We start from the raw sequence: 23445 nt of genomic DNA, 5'->3' as shown, positions 1-23445 counted from the left end.
CTCCATCCCTCCCTTCTCCACTTCCCCCTCCCTCCCTCCCTCCTGCCCAAGCTAAAATGCTTATGTATATGGCAGCTGAACTCTTTTTTTTTTTTTTTTTTTTAAATTTATTTTTTAATTTTTTTAAACCGTAACATTTACAGATAGTGCTTGTTTAAGGTAAAAGACCCTATGGCAGGTACATATTAAGTTTTGGTGAGAGCAAGACGAACGCTTTTAAGTCCCCTTTAATACACGCTTTTAAATTTAAGGCAGATGCACTTGATGTGATCGCGCGGGCAGTAAAATACGACGCAGCGAGGACGCGCGCGCTATGGAGGCGCCGTCACGCGCTTAACAGTAACCTTTAACAGTTAAGAGATTCTCAGTCAAAAACCCCTGTTGAACGTTGCTAACTGACCGTTTTAGGGGCACTACTAGCACGGCATGCTATAAAGAGTACGTGAAAGTCATAGTCATAGCACACACTATTGCATTCCCGTAATGTGAATGGAGCGACAGACATCTAGCACCGTTTCACTATATGGCTTTCAGTGATCGAGTTTTTCCAGGCAAGTCAGTTTCAGTCGCTGAGGCAACAGCAGAAGCACGAATGTGATCGAGAGCCAAAAAAAAAAAAAAAAAAGAAACGGCCTTCTACACCAAGCCAAGCGCGCTAATTATGATCAGCTTTAGCATTTCTTAAAAGTCTCGCTCGGTTCTGTGCAGTACGACGCATGGCAGTTTTCAGCTGAGCCGGAAATCCCCGGAACCCGAAGCCAACTAGAACTTAGAAACTAGAAAAAAATAGTAATAATAATAATAATAAACAAGAAGGATAAAACCAGCCGGGATCTGGTTAAGACACGCATGCATACTGTGCACGATTAAATAGTCGCCCACACATGTCTAGATATTTCACTGAAATTAAAAATACAGGTTCCTTTTTTTTTGTTTTGTTTTTTTAAATATCTTCCCCACCCCATGCAAAACACTGTTAATATTTGGAAGTGGTTTAGGTAGGATAATGCGCTCGACCGTTTGTTTTGTTTTGTTTTTTTTAATCACTTTTATTATTGTTAATTTTTTTCCTGCAACAGGATCACGAGTTCTAAGTACGAAAACATGGACATGTCTGAGTAACACTCGGATGATTGGTTGCTGTGACACGTTGCCTATTCTCACTTTTGTTTTCTTCTCCTTTTTTTTCTCTTTTCTTTCTTTGCATGCCGGTCTTTAACTGGTGTAGTAATAAATACCGTTAAAAAGGATTACACGTAAAATATGCACGGCCTGAGGAAAACTGAGAAATTTTCAAATCCATCCCCTCCGCCTGTTTTCCTTTTATTTTAAGTTAACTGAGAGGCCCTGAGAGTATTTTTCTTTTTTTTTTTTTTTTTCTTTTTCAAAATATATGCCAGTGAACGGATATGTATACACATTAATATCAAAAGTGTGGTTTAAATTCATCACAATGGCTTGTTGTGTTTTTTTTTTGTTTGTTTGTTTTTGTTTTTTTTTAACCTGGTGAGCATCAGTACAGACTCGCATGCTAAAATCACGGCGATGTCCCTTTACCCATAAAGCGAGTCTGATCAGAACTGCTACTCGGTGTACACAAGGAAGCAAGAATATATATATTTATATTTATATATATCATATATATTTGTGTCCTATAATTAGCGTAGCAAAAAACACCCTATTTCAACATTTCATCCCTGTTTATTTTTTTTTTTAATAATTTTTTTTCCTTTTTTTTTCGGGAGTCTATGCAGAGCGAACCAGGAGCTGAGCAGGTTTTACAGTGCATTTCTAATGACGACCTTTTCTCTTTGAATCGTTGTGGAATCACTACAGTCAGCTGGCACACACAAGCAGAGTCGACGACGCGCTATGGGGCGTTTCCACATTCTTTTGTCTCAATACAAGACGGCAATTAGATGCTATGCGTACAATGCTTTTACATCTTTTACATCACTTCACATTGCTACTGTGGCCCCACACCTCACAAACACGCACAGCACCAAAGATACACCGTGCTAGTGCTCTGCCCCTCAATCCAGAAGATAAAGCCAATAAATAACACCAGTTTTAAAAACCTAAAACAAGTTCAACTGACTACGGAGTCTAATTTTTTTTTTGTTGTTTTGTTGTTTCTTTGTTTACGATTAGTAACAAGTTTGTGCTTGTCAACGTCTTGAAGAAGGCAGAGCTGTATCCTTGGAGAGTGTATTGAATTATTGAATATTTGGCTCACAGATGAGGAAAAAGCCTGGTCCTCCAAAAAATAATATATGTAATATATATATATATATATATCAAAAAAAAAAAAAAAAAAGGAAAAAAAAAAGGATTCATTCAGGACAGACACTCATTGCACATATTGCTTTCTGCAAAAGGGACCGCACCTTTTTCCAAAGTCAGTTTTTTTGGACATCAGGTGGAAGTGAAATTCCCTTCGCCGCCGTCCCGCTGAACCTGCGCGTGAAATGCAGCAAGAAGCTCGTCGAGTCAAAAGTATTGCTAACCTAAGAAAACAACAGTCCGTGAGAAACCATCCAGGAGAGAGCAAACATAGTGAAGGATGGAGGAGAGGAGGGCTTCCCCGAGCAGTACAGCCAGGTTGGGAGGCGGCCAGAGGTCACAGGTCGTGACAAGGTCCTCATCCTTGTGACCTTTCCAGTGCAGCAACAGTGCAAAACTCCACAGCGATGAGGCCCAGGAGCAGACGTACACACACATTCATCCTGTTTAGTTTGCAGTACTTGTTTTGTTTTTTTTTTTCGTTAGCTCAAAAGATTCGGAGCCACTGCCGTTCACGCTCACATTAGCAAAGCTGGGATAGAGCTATTGAAATCATCAATACATTATTGCGAAACATACATTATTAACAAGTCACTTCAGCCCATCACCTATACAAACATGCAGCTAATGATCAGGCGATTCTTTTCTCTTTTTTTTTTTTTTTTTTTAAAAAGACAGTGGAATGGACAAACGTCGGTTGCCTTTTTTTTCTCCTCCCCCGATTGAGCAACGTCCTCGAACCTCCTCCCCGTCTTCCCTTCACACCGCTATAGCACAGCTTGGATTATTCGTAAGCGAACAGCGAGAACACATTCAACCGTGTAAACAGATGCCAACACCACACACGTTAATCTTTGGAATCGGCAAAAAAATAAAGGCGGGGGAATGAAAACTCGAAACGGGGTTTGTGGGAGTTTGCCGGGCTCAGAGGAGGCAGTAGCTTGCGTGAGAAGCACAGCGGAGGTCTAACACAATCCGTACAAATTCCAAGATTGCTTATTGGTCGAATGTTTGGGGTGAGGGTGAGGGGGAGCGATTGGAGTGTGTAGGAGATGCTTCTACGTTTTGCTGGAGGGCACAGGGTTGGGTGGTGCGCACATGTATTATGTGAGTGTGTGTGTGTGCCCGCTCCCACCACACACTCCAAGGTTTGTGCTGTTATCCAGTGAAGGACGAAGGCCCGGACTCACTCCACGTCACGGTGAACTTCGGAAGCATCCGCGCGGCAGATCGGACACGTGCGGTTAGTCTGTGGGACAATGAGAATGGAATCAGACATCTGTCATTTACACACACACACACACACACACACCAGTTAATTTGTTAATATAGACTTTCTAAGAAACTTCCAGAAAAACTGAGTTCAGTGCTGCTTTCATTTAATGTTTAGAAAAGTAAATTAGTGTTGAAAAAGAGGAAAATTTCAAAATAAATTTTTAACATTTTACAATTTTAAGATTCAATACAAAATCAGCTGCTTCCAATCAGCTTGTAATTATATTTAAAAAAAATAAAAAAGATATCAGGATATCTGTGATATCTCAGAAAAGTGCATTGTGAACGATATCGATATACGATATCTATATTTTATATCGTCACATTGCCCATCCCTAACCAGTGTGTACCTACGATCATCAGCCTGACGTAGTGTTGAAGAGTCTCTTACAGAGGTGCGAAGGGATACGAGCCACTTACCTTTAACCACTTGTCCACACACTTTGCGTGAAACTCGTGATTACAGGGTAATACTCGAAGTAGCTGCCTTGACTCAAAATCACTAAAGCACACGACACACCTGAAAGGAAAGGTGAAAAATGATATCGCCGATGAGTAGGATTTCAGATACTAAAATTACTCTGCACTTCCTGCTATTAAACACGAGCACAGCTCACTTACAGAGTCTGTTCTGATTGGTGTTTTTCCGAGTTGAACCTGTAGGACGGAAGCTGTTCGATGTCGGCTTTCGTCAGTCCTCGAGGTTTAGCCTCACCGAGTCTCTCTGCGAGGTTCAGTAACGCCTGGGGCAGAAAACACAATGTCGAGCGCACGCTCCTTATCCGCATGATCTCAGCAGCGCTCGCGCACACACAGGTTCATGACAGAATTCATGCTAAATCCTCCAGCTGATGCAATACAAGCATTTCTAATAGTAACATCTTGCACGGGAACTTGTATAGTGGACGCTCCGCATAACTTACGATATATTTTTAAAAAGTCGTATATTCAAGTTTTCTGTAATAAGACTTTTTTTTTTTTAACATTTGTGGAAGGAGTCTCCAGTGTCAGCACTTTGTAACAGGAAAGCCCTCAGGACCAACCTCGTAGTTCTCCATCTCCACGTCGTCCACGTCCAGGTCCAAGCTGATAGCCGGACCCACAGCAGTCGGAGGCACAGGAAGCATCGAGCTGTACACAGACATGCCATATAACACACATTATCCCTGAAACACCCGGCTTAGAAACTCGCTTTCTGTAGCCGTAATAGTCAAGACAGCTGATTTGTTAACAATGTAGTTAGCAACCCAGGGCTAAAGGTTCTCATTTTGGCTTTTTAAATGCTCATCACACCCAAAAACTTTAACTATGATGACCTAACCCCAATATCCTCAGACTACTACCACTGTGTCGGGAATAAAAGGCATCAGCTCATGCACACTAGGGACTGTAGGGACCACTTTGTTGGCTTCATGCCGTCCACATAGGGAGCAAAAGGAATTAGATCTTGTCTCTTTGTGTAGAAACATCAATTTATGCTTGCTAGGTAGGCATAGTGTGTTACATGTCCACTATGCAGGACACAACTTAAAGGCATTTGATTGTGCATAAGGAAGTAAAGCACTTTTGTTCTACAAAGTCCATCAGACAGAATGTATGTGGAGTAGACTCTTACAGGAAGTAAGGGAGGAAGCCAGGGTAGTAGGGCGGAGGAGGGGGTGGAGGAGGCAGCGGCTGCTGTAAGCGATACCTCTGGCCACTCCCACGCCTGGGTAGCATGTGTGGATACGGCTGCAGAAACACACAATACACACGTGAGCACATGATGCAACAGTCAGTCTATGATATAACAGTCAGTCACGTGGCAGGACTGAGCACAGCGGCAGTAATGTTCCTGACTCTCAAAGGGTTCGTCTAATCCTAGACCAGGAGCCATATATATCCAGCCTCTCAGAATTATTCCTAAAAATTATGTCAAGTGTTCTCTCAGCCAGCCACTTTAATAGGAGGCTATTGGAGCCCATCCTTCTCAAGTTATGACGCCTTGTGCGTTCTGAGATGCTTTTCAGCTCACCACGGTTGTAAAGCGTGGTTACCTGAGTTACCGTAGCCTTCCTGTCAGCTCGAACCACTGAAACACTCAAACAAACCAGCCCATCTGGCACTAACATCCATGCCACAGTTAGTCACCGAGATCACGGTTTCCCCCATTCTGATGTCTGACGTGACGCTCTTAACTTAATGCTGCACATGTAAAAGCACTCTAAGAGGTTTGTTCATGTAACTGCTGGAACTCTTATCTGTGAGTAAGAGCTAGTAAGAATGACTGTAGGGGGGAGAGAGGCTGGATAATAGTCTGAAATAGTAGCACTGGCATATTAGTCTGAAATAATTAATAAGTCTATGCCATGCTCTAGGCACAATCTGGACTGTAGCAGTTTGGAGTTACATTCCTGAAACTGCACATATGTGGTTCTGAGAATTTCCTGACATTTTTCCTCACCACCGCAAAGGGCAGCTCCTGGTGTAGGGGTTCCTGGGGCAGGTGGTACTGCAGGGGCACGGAGGGGGGCATGGCTGCTGGTGGGTGATGAGCCGCAGGGTACGAGAAAGTTCCCAAATGGTGCTGCTCTCCTCTCAGATCCACCTCATTCTCCACCCTTTGCAGTGGCTGAGGAATACATGCAAAGGACACCCACTTCAATGTGCTTCACTCAAAAATGCTAATGTGGCTAACAATAAACAAACAAACAGACACAGGAACAGGGATATGAATAACAACTAGAGCCACCAGCTTTTACTCCAAAGAGTAAACCCTAGGGAATGGATTCAGACACGCCAAGAGACTTGCCCCAGTGAGTGGCTCACCATGCGCGGGTGCTGGGGCTGCAGGGGGATGAAGTGGCTGAGTGGCGCCAGCGCCGGGGGCTGATGCGGCGCCACTGGAGGACTCGGGTGCAGGAGGAAATGCTCGCTGGAGATCAGAGGCGGAAAGGCCTGGTAAGACACAGGTAAGTGGTGCATGGTGCACGCCTGGATTAGCTGCAGAAACACAAATAAACACTAACATTAGTTCGCTATTGAAAGTGACACTTAAGTACACTTTCCCCATGTTAGGTGATGCTTCTGTAGTGGTGTAAAGACAAAACAGGGGCTTTAAGTAGGGGCAACTACAGGACCTGGGAATAAAGTCTGCCTTAAAGTAGTCACTAAGTCACCAAGCAACAACTCATGTAATGTCTCACAGGTTTGACTACAAATTAAAAGCATAGTGCGAGACCTTTGTGGTTTGCCAGTCCCAATAAAGGAGGCATGACCACCTTTGTGTCTGTCCGTCTAAGTAAAGGTGACGTAGCCTGTGTGCCTGAAGTAATCCTTGGTGGAGAACCAAAAGTCCAGGGGAGGAGCTGGACCTGATCCAACTTTCCCTATAAACCTAAACCTAATCCACAGGATGCTGTACAACACACTTATATCCAGCCTAAAACACACTGAGTTCCCTCCACCCCCAGGGACTTTTTGTTTGAGCCTCTTAGGGTGGAAGGAGATGGATTAGGTTCGACTCTACCCGCTTGACATTTGGTTCTGTGGCACACAGTCAAGCCCAATAAAGGAGGCGTGGCCTCTGTGTCTACAAGTCCCTTTAAAGAACTTGCACTTGAATCACATTGAAGCATCTCTAAATCACTGTACTGAATTGTTGGCTGCATCTTTTATACCTCGAATAAATGATTATGCATCAAGATGCAGATTGTGATGTCTCGAAAGAATCACCTGCTGGCCAGGAACATATAATTTAATTAAAAAATCTGCACGTTAACTGAAATATAGCTGCTCTGCTTGATATTTTAAAAGCTACAGCTGTTACAGTCATACTGCAGAATTAGCCATTTTTCTGAAATACCCTGTCCCATTTCAACCCACATAATGCATTCAACACAATACGAGGGTGGGAGCTGCCATGTCGACAAAACAGATGCAATGAATTAAGCAGATGACTCGATATATTCTCAGATGAAAGGGATAAATAATGCACAGTGGCTGTAATGATGCTCTGATCTAAATGCATTAAAGGAACTGTTTGACCAAAACAAGTGCTGGCTAGCAGCTAGCGACGTTAATATTTTTTTCCCCTTTGGTTAAACAGTTCTTTTAAGCTGGCGTTAAGCTGGAGCGGAGTGGAATGTGCGCTCTACACAGACGGCACTGACGCTTCCGGCTCTTCCTTTTTCAAACTCACAGGAGGAGGAAGGCAGCAGAGCAGAGAGAGCTGTCCGCTGAACATTACCGAGCATGCTGGGAGCTGCTGCGCGTTGCACGCTGGGATCGGCTGCCCCGTGTGCATGGGAAAGCCGTGGGTCGTCACCGTGGTAACTGTGTAAGATATCGGAACAGATCCTTGGTGCATCTTTGGGAGGGGAAACAAGAACCTTAGTTAGATATAAAATATAATTAATTAAATAAATCAAATATTAAAAAAAAAAACAACACTTGAGGGCTCTAGAGTGGAGGCCAAATTATTAATCCACTGCATGAGTACAAAATAGCAATACAGTGTGAAACAAAAGCAATACACAAAACTACAACTTCACAGTTCTAAGTGCGGTGGACAACAATAAACACACAGATCAGACTAAAAAAAAAAAAACACTTCATGAGAGCAAATGCTCTGTGAACTGGTGAAATTTAATAGCCTCCTTCGGTTTGTTCTGCGGATATGCAAACATATTTATATAAATAAGTGTTATAATATGGCTAGCTTGGCACAAAATTGTAGGATCATGCAATCGGATCATGGAATCGTACTACACTGTCTAGTGGAAAAGTGCTACAAGATACCAAAGGTGACAATTTATCACAATATCACTATCATACTGTCTCATCAAAGCTCAATATTTCGCACACTTTTATAACTCAGTACACATTAAATAGCCAGAAGAGCAGAAGAAGAATCAGGATGAACCAGGTGGCCAAGCTGCTGTACTCAATGTTTACAGCAATAAACTTTAAAACGGCAGCTGTAATCATCGTCTTTACAATGTTGAGCCTACTTGTTCATGAAGGTCCACCATGATGGAGGTCTGCTGCGGCGGGTGTGTGGATGGATGGAGCATGCGGGGTGGCGCGCCGGCTTGGCTGTACTGCCTCGCCTCCTCTACAGGAACGGCCTGGTGCTGCTGCTGCTGAGGGAATGCGGCGTGGGGAAAATTCTCATCCTGACGCGGGGAAGCGTGCACAGCCGCTCTGTCTCGCTGCCCCCACTGCCAGCGTGCTGGAGGACTACAGAAACAAACCGCACGTTTCCACAGTGCTATCTACTTTAAACTTCTGCAAATATTTGCATGAGGTGGGCAAACACAAGACACAAGGACACAATTTACTATGCAGACAAAAGCAAGTTGATGAGCCAATCGTTCTTTGACTAGAATATGGTCACGGTTCTGCACAATTCGGCATTCTCACACGTACACACTTCATATGACAAGATAGATTTGGTGTGGAAGCAGGATATACGTTAAACTGTGCAGCACTTAGAAAGGTCAAGATGAATTTCAGTAGTTAAATTTAAAGAAGTATATATTCAACAGTAAGAAAACATTCAAAGATTTAAGAGCTCATGTTCCACTTTTTGTCTTTTAAAGATCTGGTAAATTTTCTATGTAAAGATTTTTCTAAAAAATGAATGACGTGTACATATGTAACAAGTTAACATTTACTAACAGCCTCTTACTGGATCACGTCTTTTGGAGCCACGTCTCAAATGGCAGTTTATTAGGCCTGTAGTGATCCACGTAGGTTCTACAATACCATCACCTATATACAATGTGCATATATAGTAAACAGGAAGCTTTTGGGGTCTTGAATCCTGCTTAAGAAAAGAAACAGGCTAAATATCACCAAGATATTTAGCCCTGTAGATAAATCAATAAAACCAATTGCTAACCTCTGAATTTAATTATGTGCTTTTAATCATTTGTCTCTAACTCTAGGATCATTTGCTAGTTTTCTGTTCATCTATATTAAATGCTGAATGCGCCATATTTCTCATTCTTGGTATGTTCTCAGAATACACCAAGGTCAGGGGTGACATATGGTCTGGCTGCTTCTCTCTTATCTCTCCCCTCTCCCATCACTTCTTCTCTCTACACAAGCTGGCCTCTCCATCTTCAGAGTGAGCCTCTAAAACCTTTCTGAAGTTATGCTTCTGTTGGTAAAAAGCTGAACTGAAGATCTTTCAAGCACGCAACAAACATCAGAGTCTGAAGATCAACATCAGACTCATGGTTCCTGACTCACTGTTGTCAAATATCTAACAAATTGGTGCCGTGACCCGGAGGGCTCACTAACACCTCTCTGGTGAATTACGCCATTATTTACAGACTAAGAGAATACAGTACAAGCTAATGATGTGGTACAACTGCTCATGATTTAATATATGCATTAAATACCTTTTAAGTATGCGAACCATGAACACACTTGTTAAAGGAATGAGAGTTGTAGCAGCACAGTCCCACCTTCTCCTGAGGTGCACGGGCGCGTTGCAGGGACCCCCGATGAAGCTCCTCTGGTTTAAGGGGGCTGTTGGCGGCCGCCTATTCACAGCTATTTCCCATGGTCGCATTGGGGATGTTGTGAAGAACGAGTCGCAGCCACGGGCGGGGGAGCACTGGTGCTCGAGGCACTCTGGTCCGACAGCCTCAAATTCTCTTCAGCTCTGGCACAGACACACAAACTGTAAGGGTTTGGCTGAAACATACAACAGTCTCCACACACAGAATGGTGTGGAGAAACAAAACAAAGGGGGAAAAAAAAAAAAACACCCAGTGAGCGGCAGTTTTTGCAATCTTCAACTGTCCAGTTTCTGACAAGAGCGGAACTCTATGCGGTTTTCTGCCGTTGAAGCTGATCTGCCTTGCGGGTTGGCATGTGGTGTGTTCTGAGATGCTTTTCTGCTCGCTTCAGCTGTAAAGAGTTACTGTAACGTTTCTGTCAGTCTCGAGCCAGTCTGGTCATTCTCCTCTGACCTCTCTCATCTTGTCATCAACACGGCGTTTCCTCAGGCAGAACTGCTGCTCACTGGATGTTTTTTGGTTTTCTCACCACCCAGTGTTAGTGCTTTGTAACAATCAGAAGTAAACCTGTAACTAAGCGTTTCTCTTTTTTGTCTTATTAGCTTTAAAAGAGAGGAAAAAAGTGAAGCTAGGGAGCGAACAGCTGTTTATTGCTGCTATAATGTTGGGGATAACTGCAACTTGTTTCTCAGATGTTCCACAACGTGAAATCTAACAACAAACAGATAAAAATACACGGAGTTCTTTAATTTAAAATAAAAAGGCGAGAGGAATAGAACATGCCCTTGTTGGAAAATAATCATGTTCCAATTCATATCAGTGTCGCTAATTATTTTTCTGTGCCAGCATGCCCCTAAATGTTTTATTCCTTAATTAAGTCATGTGACCAGTCAATAACCGGTCAACTATAACTAAAGCACCTTTGATAATGCTCGGTTAAATAACACTGATCAACGTTAAATGATTAACATCACTGGCCCAGCTGTTTAAGCTTTACAGACCACACTATAAACAACGGGTGTAGATGACATAATATCTGTAATCACTATTAACTACCAACAGAGTGGATATTCAGATTAATGCCACTCCCAATACCGACTTGACTTCTTATTCACTGGTGTATTTTTACACTGTGTAAATGTTATTTTTTGCTCCTTTTGCTTGTGATCAGAGCATACAGACTGTCTTAAGTTACATATCACTGCAATTTTTTTTTTTGTATAATTTGACTACAACAGATACTTGTCATTTGGTGACTGTGAGGATGTCAGGATCAGATCAGTATTAGGAAAAAAAGTTAGAAAAAGTTACAAAACAATAAATCCACGCAGTTCAACTGGACCCAATACAACATGATATATACAACACAGCTTACTGTGCCTGATATTTCAGTAGTGTATTTTCAGTATCTCAGTACATTATATTTGAAACATAAAACAAATCTGTGCTGTCAAGTTGAAGAGCTGGATGCATTTTGAAGTAAAGCAGTTCATCTGTACATGGTATGGGTCCTCTATTATTAATTACCAATTTTAATTTGTATTCTATATAGTGTAATATGATTACCTAAAAAAAAATCATTTAAACTATTAAACCAGGAAGTACACTAATAAAACACTGCATATTCAATTATATGTATATCATTGGTACAATATATATTGAGCTATATATTATTGTTAGTGTAAAATTTTAATAATAGCATGAGCATGAGGTCACTTGCAATGTTGCAGCAATAAAATTTTCACATAAAAATTCATTGTTTTAATAATGAATGCTGGTTTATGCATAATTAAAAGCAGAGATGTTATTGTTTTGCAAAGGAGGGAGTCTCCAGTGTCAGTACTTTGTAACAGTTAAGCTGTAATGACTATGTAGTATCTTGTTTTTTAGAGGCTGGTGAAGGAACGACGTTCCCCGCTTCATATACACTCCATAACGATAAATGTATCTATAAATGGCTAAAAACTATTAATTGATATTCTAATAAAACTTCATCTCATTTCCATATTCTCATGAATATGCAAATTGGGCACGATTTATGACGTCATAGCTCGACTTTTCCAGCGCTTTAGTTACTTTTACTTCAGAAATTTGACATACTACAGTAACACTGTTCTCTGTATTCTGTTATTAGTGCAATATATATATAAGGAATAAAATGATTTTATTTCTAATGACTAGGAATGAGTGTCTTTGTTGTAATATCACGTGCACAGTGTCACTATCAGTGAAAAGCAAATGTAAAATATATCTAATGTTGCATCAAAAACGCATTAAAAATGCCAAAACGGCCAAAATGTTCTTCCATGAAGGATTGAATAAAGAAGAAGAGTTTGTGCATGATTAAAATCAGAGCTGATGAGAAGGGATGAAGTGAAGGGAAGCAGCGCCATGTGCTCAGAGACAAAGCAAAACAACAAAGAGAAGACATGAGCCTCACACAGTCTCACACACACACACACACACACACACAACTCCTACACACAAATACCACCTGGTGCACGACTTTCCCTCTCGTAAACGAGTGCAAATCGTCTAACCGTGCACTCTGTGCTTATAACATGTGTATAACTGCAGGGGAATGGAGCAGTGTGTGGATGTAAACAGCTAGCACAAAGGGCACATGTGGCTGACTTTGTTGTTAGCTACTGATTAGCATCAGGAGCTAGCTTGCTTGGCTAAAATGCAGCTCAAATGCCAGGAAATAAAGTCAAACAGAAGAGCAACATTTTTAAAATAACGTCAAGGTGCATTTTTTAGGCGTGCAGCCTAAACATTACAGGAACCAGCTGTTATTGCTGTTGTTATTGTCATTGTTGTTGTTGTTTATGCAAACGAGCTGAACCAAAACAGGAAACGCACAGCTAGCTTAGCTCACCTTAGCTGCCTGCAAAAGCGGATAAAATTTTGCTAACCTTAAAAAAAACCCTCGTTTAAAATGATTTAATGAACATTTCTCGTCTTTGCAGGAAGGTCAGGAAGTCTTCACACACACACACACACACACACACACAGTGCTAACATTTTTAGCTCCAAAAGAAACCAAATGCTAACGCTTAGAAGCGGAGAAGCTAGCTGTTTAGCGTAGCTTACTTGTTTTCTGGCGGGTCCGACACCTCCAGACACTTCCTACTCCTTAAACCAGGCTTATTTTTTTTTTGCAATGAATCCGTTATTTGCAGTTTTCTTTAAACGATAATAAATGTTAACTTGTATGCATGCTTGACTTTAGGAGTCTTCTTCTTCTTCTTCTCTGCTTTGTATCCTTCACTCCGTCCCGCTTGAGCTTGTTGATAGGAGCCGCTGTGTTTTCATGGCCAGCAAAACAGCAATAAACTCCACTCATAAGCGCTTTTTTATTGCTGTTTAGACTATTTATTTTTTAACACTCAAAATCCGAAACTAAAAAAAAACGGTTTTAACGGTGAAACTGTTCAACTGCGTTTATTTCACAAGCATTCCACTGCGCGTGTTGTCATTGTGTCGGGGTGCTTACGTCCCAGTTGTGATGACGTCACCCCGACATAGCCCCGCCCCCCGCATCATCCAAAAACACTGGCAGAAGGTCAACCAGATCCAGAGCTGTATTTTTAAGTATGAGCTAAATTTCATCTCAAGATAAATCATTTGCACTGGTTTGGGTTATTAAAAAAAAAAGCAAAAAGCAGTGTGTTTTTGTCTCATAGTGACAAATCAAGGCATTTGGTCTTGCTGAAAAATCTAACACCAGTCTCCTGGTTCTTGAGCCATTGTTGCCAAATTTCTAACAACTTGGTGCCGTGACCCGGATGTCTCCCAAACACCTCTCTTGTAAGTTACGCCAATATTTGACGAACCAATAGAAATGTTGGGCTGACATGTCCAGACACTTCTTATCCTTAATTGTTGTTGTTGTTCCTCTTTTGGCATTTGCCTCATGTCTGATTTTGCACAGTTTTTACGCCGGATGCCCTTCCTGGCGCAACCCTCCCCAATTTTATCCGGGCTTTGGGACCGGCCCTGAGAGCGCACTGTTGCACGCAACCCCAGTGGCTGAGGCTGGTTCCCTGGCTGGGTAACGAACCCGGGCCTAGCGGTGTGAGTGCTGTGGCCTAACCACTAGTCCTCCCGGGACCCACACTGCTTATGCTTAAATAATATATAATAATATCCTATAACAAATCATTTGCAGTGATTTGTTACAATATTTTGGGTTATAAAAAAAGCAAAAGCAGTGTGTTTTGCCTCATAACAGCAAATCAAGGCATTCGGTCTTGCTGAAAATTCTAACACCAGTCTCCTGGTTCTTGAGTCCTGGGTGGCTCACGAACACCTCTCTTGTGAGTTACGACATTATTTGACGAACCAAGAGAATTGTTGGTCCGACACGTCCAGACACTTCTTATCCTTAAATAATATCCTAAAAATAAGTCATTTGTAGTGATTTATGATATTTCGGGTTATAATAAAAGAAAAAGCAGTGTGTTTTGCCTCACAAATCAAGGCAGTTGGTCTTGCTGAAAAATCCAACACCAGTCTCCTGGTTCTTGAGTCGTTGTTGCCAAATTTCTAGCAACCTGGTGCCGTGACCTGGATGGCTCACAAACACCTTATAATGTTATGATATTTTGGGTTAGAAAAAAAAGAAAACCAATGTGTTTTGTCTCATAGTGGCAAATCAAGGCAGTCGGTCTTGCTGGAAAAAAAAAAATCTAACAAAAACATAATGTTCTCTCTTAAGCCCTGTTTGGATTGGATTAGTTTTACATGGAGAGGTGTGGTAATGTAGCTTTGCAGCAATCCATTGTACTTGGAAAAGTCGTGGCAAAGTGCAATGGAACAGTCATTCAGCTTGGAATTCCAAGTCCAGAAGTCAGGTGGCATCTATCTTGCCCAAGTTCTCCGACATAAACAAATGACATCACAACAATATGGCGGCACCCACAGGGTCAGCAGTAAACAGAATCGCCCTTTGCATTAATTTCTACTCGATAAAACTTGACATGTAGCTTTTCTCCTGTGAAAAGGTGTTTTAACAGCTTTGTAAGTTTAGATGATCTTCAATTCAGAGACTAGGCATACAAATATGAACTTGCTCTGGGAATCTGTGTTTTTCTGAGCCAAAATACTGGGATGCTTTTAGGTCGGAACTTCGGAAAATCGACTTGGACCTTGCAGAATATTGCGTAAAATGGATTGCAGCATTTTTAACATGAGGTGTATGAAGTATCCATGAAATTTTTAGTTTGACTACCACGTGTACATGGTCTTTGGTGATCCAGAAATCTTATCCCATCCAAATAGTACGGTATTTTAACAATCTTCCTTAACCTGAGCAAGTTGTGGGTTGATATTAGATTTGCATATATTGGCAAACTTCATCAAAAGATTGGAGACACTTGTAGCAGGATCTTGGTTAACTTCTCCACGCAGAACATTTTAAACTCCTTTATATTCTTAGGTTTGTGCATGTGACTTCCTCCTTCAACTCAGACCATATTTTCAACAGGATCTGTGCTCCTGATTTTGTATTCCTGTCTTGATATGTATGTATGTATGTTTGAGCTCTAGTTGAAAGATCAGTCTACGGCCATGTCTTATCCTCCCAGCAGAGGCAACAAGGTTTTGAGTCTAAATATAATGACAGAATTCAGGAAAATAATTTCACAAGAGCCCCCGCAAAGAGAGCTCCAAAGAATCAATGATCCTCCACCATATCACTGTGAAAAGGTTTGGTTTTGGTCGTTTTTTTGGTCAAGCACTGCATTTTGTGGTATAACCTTATCAAACAATTTGTTGTTTTTCGACATAGTCACATCTGATTTTAAAAATTGACAACCACAAGAATCAACAAACCTGCGCAATTCTGAATGTGCTCTCATCATCATCATCATCATCATCACCACAAACATACATCATCTATGCTCCAAGTCTTGGCAAAATTTCTCCTGTTCCAGTCTTTTAAATACACTATGACCTAGAGTTTGTAGACACCTGACCTGACCCATGTGTGGTTCTTCCTCAAACTGTTGCCATAAAGTTGGAAGCACACAATTGTATAGGATGTTGTATAGTATGCTCTAGCATTACAATTTCTCTTCACTGGAACTAAGAGAGGCAAACATGTTCCAGCATGACAATGCCCCTGTGTACAAAGCAAGGTCCATGAAGACATGGTTAGCCAAGGCTGGTGTGTAAGAACCTGAATCCAACCCCACTGAACACCTTTGGGATGAACCAGAACACCGACTGAACTCACTAATGCACATGTGGCTGAAAGGTCACAAATTCCCACAGCCACGCTCCAAAATCTAGTGGAAAGCCTTCCCAGAAGAGTGGAGCTTATGATAAGAGCAAAGAAGGACTAAATCTGGAATGGGATGTTGAGCAAACACATGGTTTCAATGGACAGGTGCTGACAAACATTTGTGTATTTTCTTACAGCCATAACTGAATAACTGAAAATGTATTTTTTTATATACATTACATGATTGGTGCAGGTAAATAACAATCTGTCTTTTTTTTTCTTTAAAAAATTGATTGAAGGCAACAATAAAGTTGTAAAAGCTAAAAAAATGTTTCCTTCCTTTCTTAGACATCTCTCAGTGTGTAAGCTTTACACAGTAAGAGTGCCAATAATTCTCTAGCTATTAATTATCATATTATATTCATGGCTATTAATCCTGTTTACTAAATCATAGGTAATGATGCCACCTTGTTTAACTGCAAGTCACAGACGAAAATTTATTGCAGCCTATATTAAGTGTTTTTGGCCTTTGCAATATGATATTCACAAAAGACAGGAGTTATCACTTTGCATTTAATGCGTCGCCTGGTGGATTGAAATTACAGCTCAGCTGAGACTGAGGAAATGTTTTAAAGTCCTACAAGGTGAATTTAACTAATCGCTCGTCTGTTTTAGCAAATCGTAACTGCACCGTGTTCTTGTCCTTATTCAAGCAAACAAACTGCTGAGTGATTTTTTTTCCCCTAGCCACAACCACTTATTACATCTCGGCAGTTGGTTCATGTGAGGTCTCTCAGGCAGCACTTTTCCATCATACAGATGACACAGCAGTTTTCTTTTCAGCTGTAAGAGCAGGGTGTGTGTCTTCAGCATCACTAACTAATCATGCTCATTTATTAAGGATGTTTATTGCATTAACTGGTATAAACAACACTAATTACCTTGCTGTGACCAATAGCACATCTGTTTAGCAATTAATGAGTGATGGGAATTCCAGCTCTTTTCAATGAGTCAGATCAATTTGACTCAGCTCACTAATAGGAGTCGACTCTTTTCGGACCCCAAATGACTCATTGATTGTTTTTTTTTTAACTAACCTATATTAAGCAGATTAATTTTCATTTATTCTGTCATAATCACTTCTAGTACATCTTTAACAAGCAGCAGTGCAGCGGATCCTCCCTGTCATGCCACTTCGCACACACAGCTGAGACTCAAACACACGTCTGACCTTTCACACACCATTCACACACAATTTTCCCGTGGAAGCCTTTTGAATAAATTGCACTACAAGAGTAATTGAATATGTCTATAAACATCTATATATACATCTACAGCTTAAAATAAATAAAATAACCAGCTCATGTATATGATTTCGATCTCAACGTTCCACTAAAAGAGTCGACTCAGAGAATCAAGTGATCACTACAACTGCAAAAATCTAACAAGACCTCTTATAACCTCAAAACAACATCCGTCATCGTGTAGTATTAAGCAGCATGGTACTGATACGACTGTGATGAATCATATTTCATGATTTATCATATTTCTCACAGTGGCTTAGTGGTTAGAAGGTGGTGAGTTCGAATCCCAGGACAGCAAGACCTTTAAAAAGAGCAAATCCAGTGCCCTATATTCCTGTGGACACTGTGACATAATTCCATCAGGTCAACCAAAAAAAGATGCTCTCTGAGTACAAGCAAACAATAACGCCATGAGTCGGCAAAATGTATTTGGAAGTATTTACAGTACTTGATTAGACTGTATCAAAGGATGTTAGTGTCGAGCTACATTATACCACAGTGCTGTTGAATTCTCAAATCTGATTGGTCATTAATTTTTTGTTGTTGATACGGTGAAGTTTATTTAACATTTATAAAAGGAGTCTCCAGTGTCAGCACTTTCTAACAAAGTTTTTCCACCACAGGAAAGTCTTCAGTAGAGAACTACTTCATATTATTATTTCTTCCATTGTTTTGCCATACTAAGCTCTGAAAAACAAAAGGCCTCAAAGTTGCAGAAAATTTAATCTGCTAATACAATGCAGTTAGCGATCTACGAGATGACGATTGTGGGAGCTGATCTATTTGAGCAAAGGTGATAGAGCTGGACAGACTCAAGGACTAAAGCGCTGCTGCATCGATCTCTTTAGGTAGAGATGAAGCAAGGGTTAAATCCCAACGATGCCACTTAAATCTTGCATGCCGTTAAAGATCACATGTTAATTATAAAGATTTACAAGTCGATCGGGGTGGAATTTTGTCCGCTTCCTGTAGGTTGCTGCAAATTTACAAGATATTGTTTACGGTACAGTGTCAGAGAAACAAGCATGTTCTTGACGAATTTACGACACAATAGTACGTTTTGACAGTTTGTCCATCAAATAAGCCACACCCCTAGTTCACAATGATGTCACAGTTAACAAATGATGAACATGGAAGTGTCTATTTTTTTGTAGCTTGTTCTACAAGCTGTAATAACACACGTAGTCACACAGATCCAAACAACTATGCGTTTACATTTTTTTGTAGTGTCTACACTGCCAGCTGTTTATTCTACACACACTGGCAGAGGTTCCTGTCTCCCGCTTTGGAAGCCATAGCAGTAACACCATGATAGAACTGACTGTATTGTATTGTAATGTAAATGACGTAGTTCCAAGCTTTGACTTTCCACTTCTGAGGTATTAAGTCGGACATGAACTCACAACTATCTAGGGGGTTAAGGAACTGGTAAAGGAATATTATTTTTGTCTTGACTCAGACATGATCAGAATAAGGCATATTACCATTTTAGATCATGTTTTTTTTTTTTTTTAACTATTTATGAAATGATTGCACAGTTTGTGTTGCACTTTAACTTCATAAAAGTTACAAAATGATTGTTATAATGTGCTGGATCAGTGTGAGGACATGTCATATATATACGTATATATATACATATCATAATAGAAATGTTTTTAATGCAAATTTTGACCAAAAAAAAGACAAATATTTGACTAAAATCTTGCAAATATTTGTGAGAAATCAACCTACACTTCTCATGAAGTGAAACAACTCTGATAAATCGAGATGGAAGCAAATATTTGGCCAAAAATAAACGCAAACTACATTACAAATGTAAAAACCTGCTCTCGCGCGGAGTGTTCCGGAAGTGACGTCACCTACTTCACCCTCCAGAGCCGGCCAAAAATCAATGCAATAATAATAATAATAATAATAATAATAATAATAATAATAATAATAATAATAATAATTTGTCACACTTCAATCCGTCGATTAATTTAATCTGATGTAGGACTGGAAACAGAAACTTGGCTTGATACAAATCTAAAACAGTGAACTATATAGGGCGCATAAATGTTAGGGTCTGTGTGCTATGAAGTGCACTTATGTAGGGAATATGGAGCTGTTTGGGATGCGGCCCGAGTTACGTAAACCTTTGCGCCAAATGACCAGCCGGCAAAAAAAAAAAATATATATAAATAAATAAATAAAAACAAAATAAAATAAAATAATAATAAATAAATAAATAAAATGAGAAATGTGAGAATTTTTACTATTCTATTTTATTCATTTTTACTAATTATTAAAAGCAGTATTTTATTTTATTTTTTGTAAATGTTATTTTATTATTATTATTATTATTTTTAGGAAAGCCATACAGAGCATTAGAGCAAAAGAACATGTTGTTGTTGGGTTATTTATTTATTTATTTACTCATTTTCTGCACATCTATGACATCTGAAGCCATTTTTTTCCTGAATTTAAAGCAAGGCTCAATTCCAGGCTATAGTCATATAAGCAGAGATTTTTACAGAAGACTGTTATCAGAATAAAATGCGCAAATCAGTTGCACTCCATTACTGACATCAGCCTGTTAATCTCTCCTAATTAAAGCATAAGGTCATGTGAGCTGCATGTTTCCATCCAGGAGCAGAACTAGGACGCATCTTCATGCACTTCCAGTCTGGTGTGTAAACACTGGAACAAACCCGAGGAGCTCTCCAAAGGCGCAAAGGCGCAAACACACACACACACACACACACACACCCGAGCGCGCATGCAAACGTCCCGGAACATAGCCTACCTGATGGTTAATCTGCACGGATTCCTCTCACTGGTCCCATCTCTCATCCGCACACACTCTCTCTCTCACACACACACTCACACACACACACACACACTCGGATCCGGTGGTGCCGGGATGATCCGGTTCAGTGAATCGTTTCTCCGGTTCAGTGGATCATCATTCCGCGGGTTTCACCACTGAAAGGTGCATCAGGACAATCCAAATGCAGCCGAGCAGATATGTGTGCGCCATGTCTTGTTTTCTGTGCTGTTCCTGAATAAAAACAAGGGCTGGAGTTTTGATTGAGCACCATGACTCCTGTGGCTTGCTGTCATGCTTTAGGCATGACGAAGGATTGAAGCATTTTCGGATCAACCCCTATATGGAGCAGTTTTAAAGGGAGCTCTGGTTTTACCGTAATGACTGTAAAAGTTCTACCCCAAAACGCGCCAATGTCATAGCCCACCTTCACTGCGTCTTAATATGCCCTGGTCGACCTGCACTCCATCATCTTAAAGAAATACTCCATAGTTTTTCACTATAATCCTGTTTCACTGCACAGAGGAAAGCACAAGTACTCAAAACTCCCTTGTAACAGAAGTCTAAGGGCAGATGCTGATCTTCGATAAATGTTTATAACATACATGATCCAGCCAAAAGTTTATGGACACCTGACCATCACGCTCATACAGTATGTCTTCCTTCCACAAACGGCTGCAGTAAAATTGGATGTCTTTCCCTTCACTGGAACTAAGGGGTGCAAAAACTTGTTCCAGCAGGACAATGCTTCTGTGCACAAAGCGAGCTCCGTGAAGACATGGTGTGTGAAGGTTGGAGTGGAAGAACTCGAGTGTCCTGCACAGACCCCTGACCTCAACCCCACTGAACACCTTTGGGACAAACTGGAACGTCAACTGCACCCCAGACCTCCTCACCCAACATCTCTCTAATGCTCTTATGGCTGAATGAACACAAATTCCCACAGCCACGCTCCAAAATCTACTGGAAAGCCTTCCCAGAAGAGTGCAGTTCACTAAAATTTCCCAATTTTGTTAGATATTAGCCTACACACGACGGACCGTGCTATTATACAAAAAACAATCTACGCTGGTGTTGTGCAATTTGCCAACAATTTTACAATTTTCAGTTTATTAACGAACAACAGATTATGCTTTCTATTCATTTATTGTTATATTTACTATTGTGGAACGTCCATGAAACAAGTAAATTCCTGTTATCACTTATGCTATAGCAGATACAAACAGTCATTCCCACAACTTAATTATCTCATTTTCTCACTCTACTTAGTTGTGGTCACAAATTAATTATCTCATTTTCTCACTCTACTTAGTTGTGGTCACAAATTAATTATCTCATTCTCTCACATTACTTCGTTGTGGCCATAAATAATTCTCTCATTCTCTCACACTACTTAGTTATAGCCATAAATTAATTCTCATTCTCTCATGTTCCTAATTTGTGGCCACAACTTATTTATCTCATTCCCTTGCACTAGTAAGTTGAGGCCACAAATTAATTATCTCATTCTCTCACACTACTTAGTTGTGGTCACAGATTAATCATCTCATTCTCTCATGTTACTAATTTGTGGCCACAAATGAATTCTCAGTCCCTCACACTTAGCAGTGGCCACAACTTATTTATCTCATTCCCTCAGGTTACTAATTTGTGGCCACAACTAAATTATCTCATTTCCTTGCACTAGCAAGTTGTGGCCACAAATTAATTCTCATTCTCTCACACTACTTAGCTGTGGTCACAAATTAATTATCCAATTCCCTCACTCTACTAAGTTGTAGCGACAACTTCATTATCTCATTTCCTCACGTTACTAAGTTGACTTAATTATCTCACTCTCAGCACCTAACGATCTTGTTCCCACGCATTAGGTCATGACCATGACCATGTGTTATTTTTATTAAGTAGGGGTTTCGTGAGCAGGGCTCTGAAAGTCTGTGATTTATACATAAATCCATCCTGTGATTTATTAATTATTATTATAAATACCACTAAGCACAGTGTGTGTGAGACCTTTACCCTCTGAATTGTATACTCTGTTACCAACCATAAAAAAATCAACACAACTGGAAATGACACACAGCTTTGCTTATCTGACTCATGACTCTCCTTCTAGCTTGATATTTAGAGAACAACTCTGATCAGAAGAATGGTAGCTATAAAATACTAATGAGGAATATACTGAAAACAGCTTTTGTTAGTCGAAAGGTTTGGATCAGGGAATGTGTCCTGGACTTCACTTTTATTACAGAACCCGTTTTTCCCCGCTTAGACCAAGCCACGTAATAAACCAAAGTCTAAGAGGATAAAGTCAGAACCTCCTTCCCATCAGAGCTATTTACAGCAAGCCAGATTTAAAATTTGATATCTGACCCAACTTCACATTCAGATCTAGGCCACACCCTTAATGACAGCAATACGTTGCTAACAACATACTTTATTATATGCTTATAGCATTTACATGATCGTACATACTTTTAATATTTCAGTTGATTGTGTCACAAAAAAGAGAAATACAACCTTATAGTTAAGTTTCAACGATATTACAAAAGTCACAGACTGGATGGATGTACAATGGTATATAAAGTAAATCTGAAGTCGACATTATCCTACAGGGTACTCCAAAAATATTGGCACCCCTCACAAACATGAACAAGCACACCATATATGCAATAAATAACACACACAATGAGTGCTATGTTGTATAGTTATACTATAACACTTTTGCATTTTAATATTGTTTGAAATAAAATACTTGTACTCTTACTTAATTACATTTCCAAGAAAAGAAAATGTACAGACCTTCAAATTTAGACACAAATCTCAAAGGTGTAGGCTATACATCAATGAAGGGGACTCCGGTGCTTTTTTTTTTTTTTTTTTTTTACATTTTATTCACATTTCCATTGAAATGTTTGGTTGGATACTTCAAAACCCATGGACATCAGCATTTCATCCTACAGAAGCACGTGCAGGTAAATCATTAGCTAGATGAGTGAGCTAGACTAGCTAGCTAGATGTTTTACGATATGAAAGCTC

At 40.3% G+C, this 23445-nt stretch overlaps 1 protein-coding gene across 5 annotated transcripts; it reads right to left on the bottom strand.

The window, feature by feature from the left end:
* Positions 1-1356: 1356 nt before the first annotated feature.
* On the bottom strand, positions 1357-20754 carry rnf44 (ring finger protein 44). Of its 5 annotated transcripts, none has more exons than XM_034310060.2 (11): positions 20386-20754; positions 9948-10213; positions 8550-8778; positions 7739-7906; positions 6367-6540; positions 6002-6169; positions 5174-5289; positions 4602-4689; positions 4180-4301; positions 3979-4078; positions 1357-3532 (listed from the first exon to the last, which is right to left on the bottom strand). In XM_034310060.2, the coding sequence occupies exons 2-11, from the start codon at positions 10118-10120 to the stop codon at positions 3470-3472; spliced, it is 1401 nt and encodes a 466-aa protein (XP_034165951.2). In that variant the 5' UTR covers positions 10121-10213; positions 20386-20754; the 3' UTR covers positions 1357-3469. The 5 variants fall into 5 exon arrangements, with proteins under 5 accessions (XP_034165951.2, XP_053095206.1, XP_034165950.2 ...); XM_053239231.1 differs by lacking the exon at positions 20386-20754 and adding an exon at positions 13164-13590 and having other exon boundaries at positions 9948-10245; XM_034310059.2 differs by lacking the exon at positions 20386-20754 and adding an exon at positions 13164-13590.
* Positions 20755-23445: the final 2691 nt, after the last annotated feature.

This window comes from Pangasianodon hypophthalmus, chromosome 13 (assembly GCF_027358585.1).
Source record: "Pangasianodon hypophthalmus isolate fPanHyp1 chromosome 13, fPanHyp1.pri, whole genome shotgun sequence".
NCBI lineage: Eukaryota > Metazoa > Chordata > Actinopteri > Siluriformes > Pangasiidae > Pangasianodon > Pangasianodon hypophthalmus.
The sequence above is the reverse complement of the archived record's forward strand: the minus strand, read 5'-3'. Positions and strand labels throughout refer to the sequence as shown.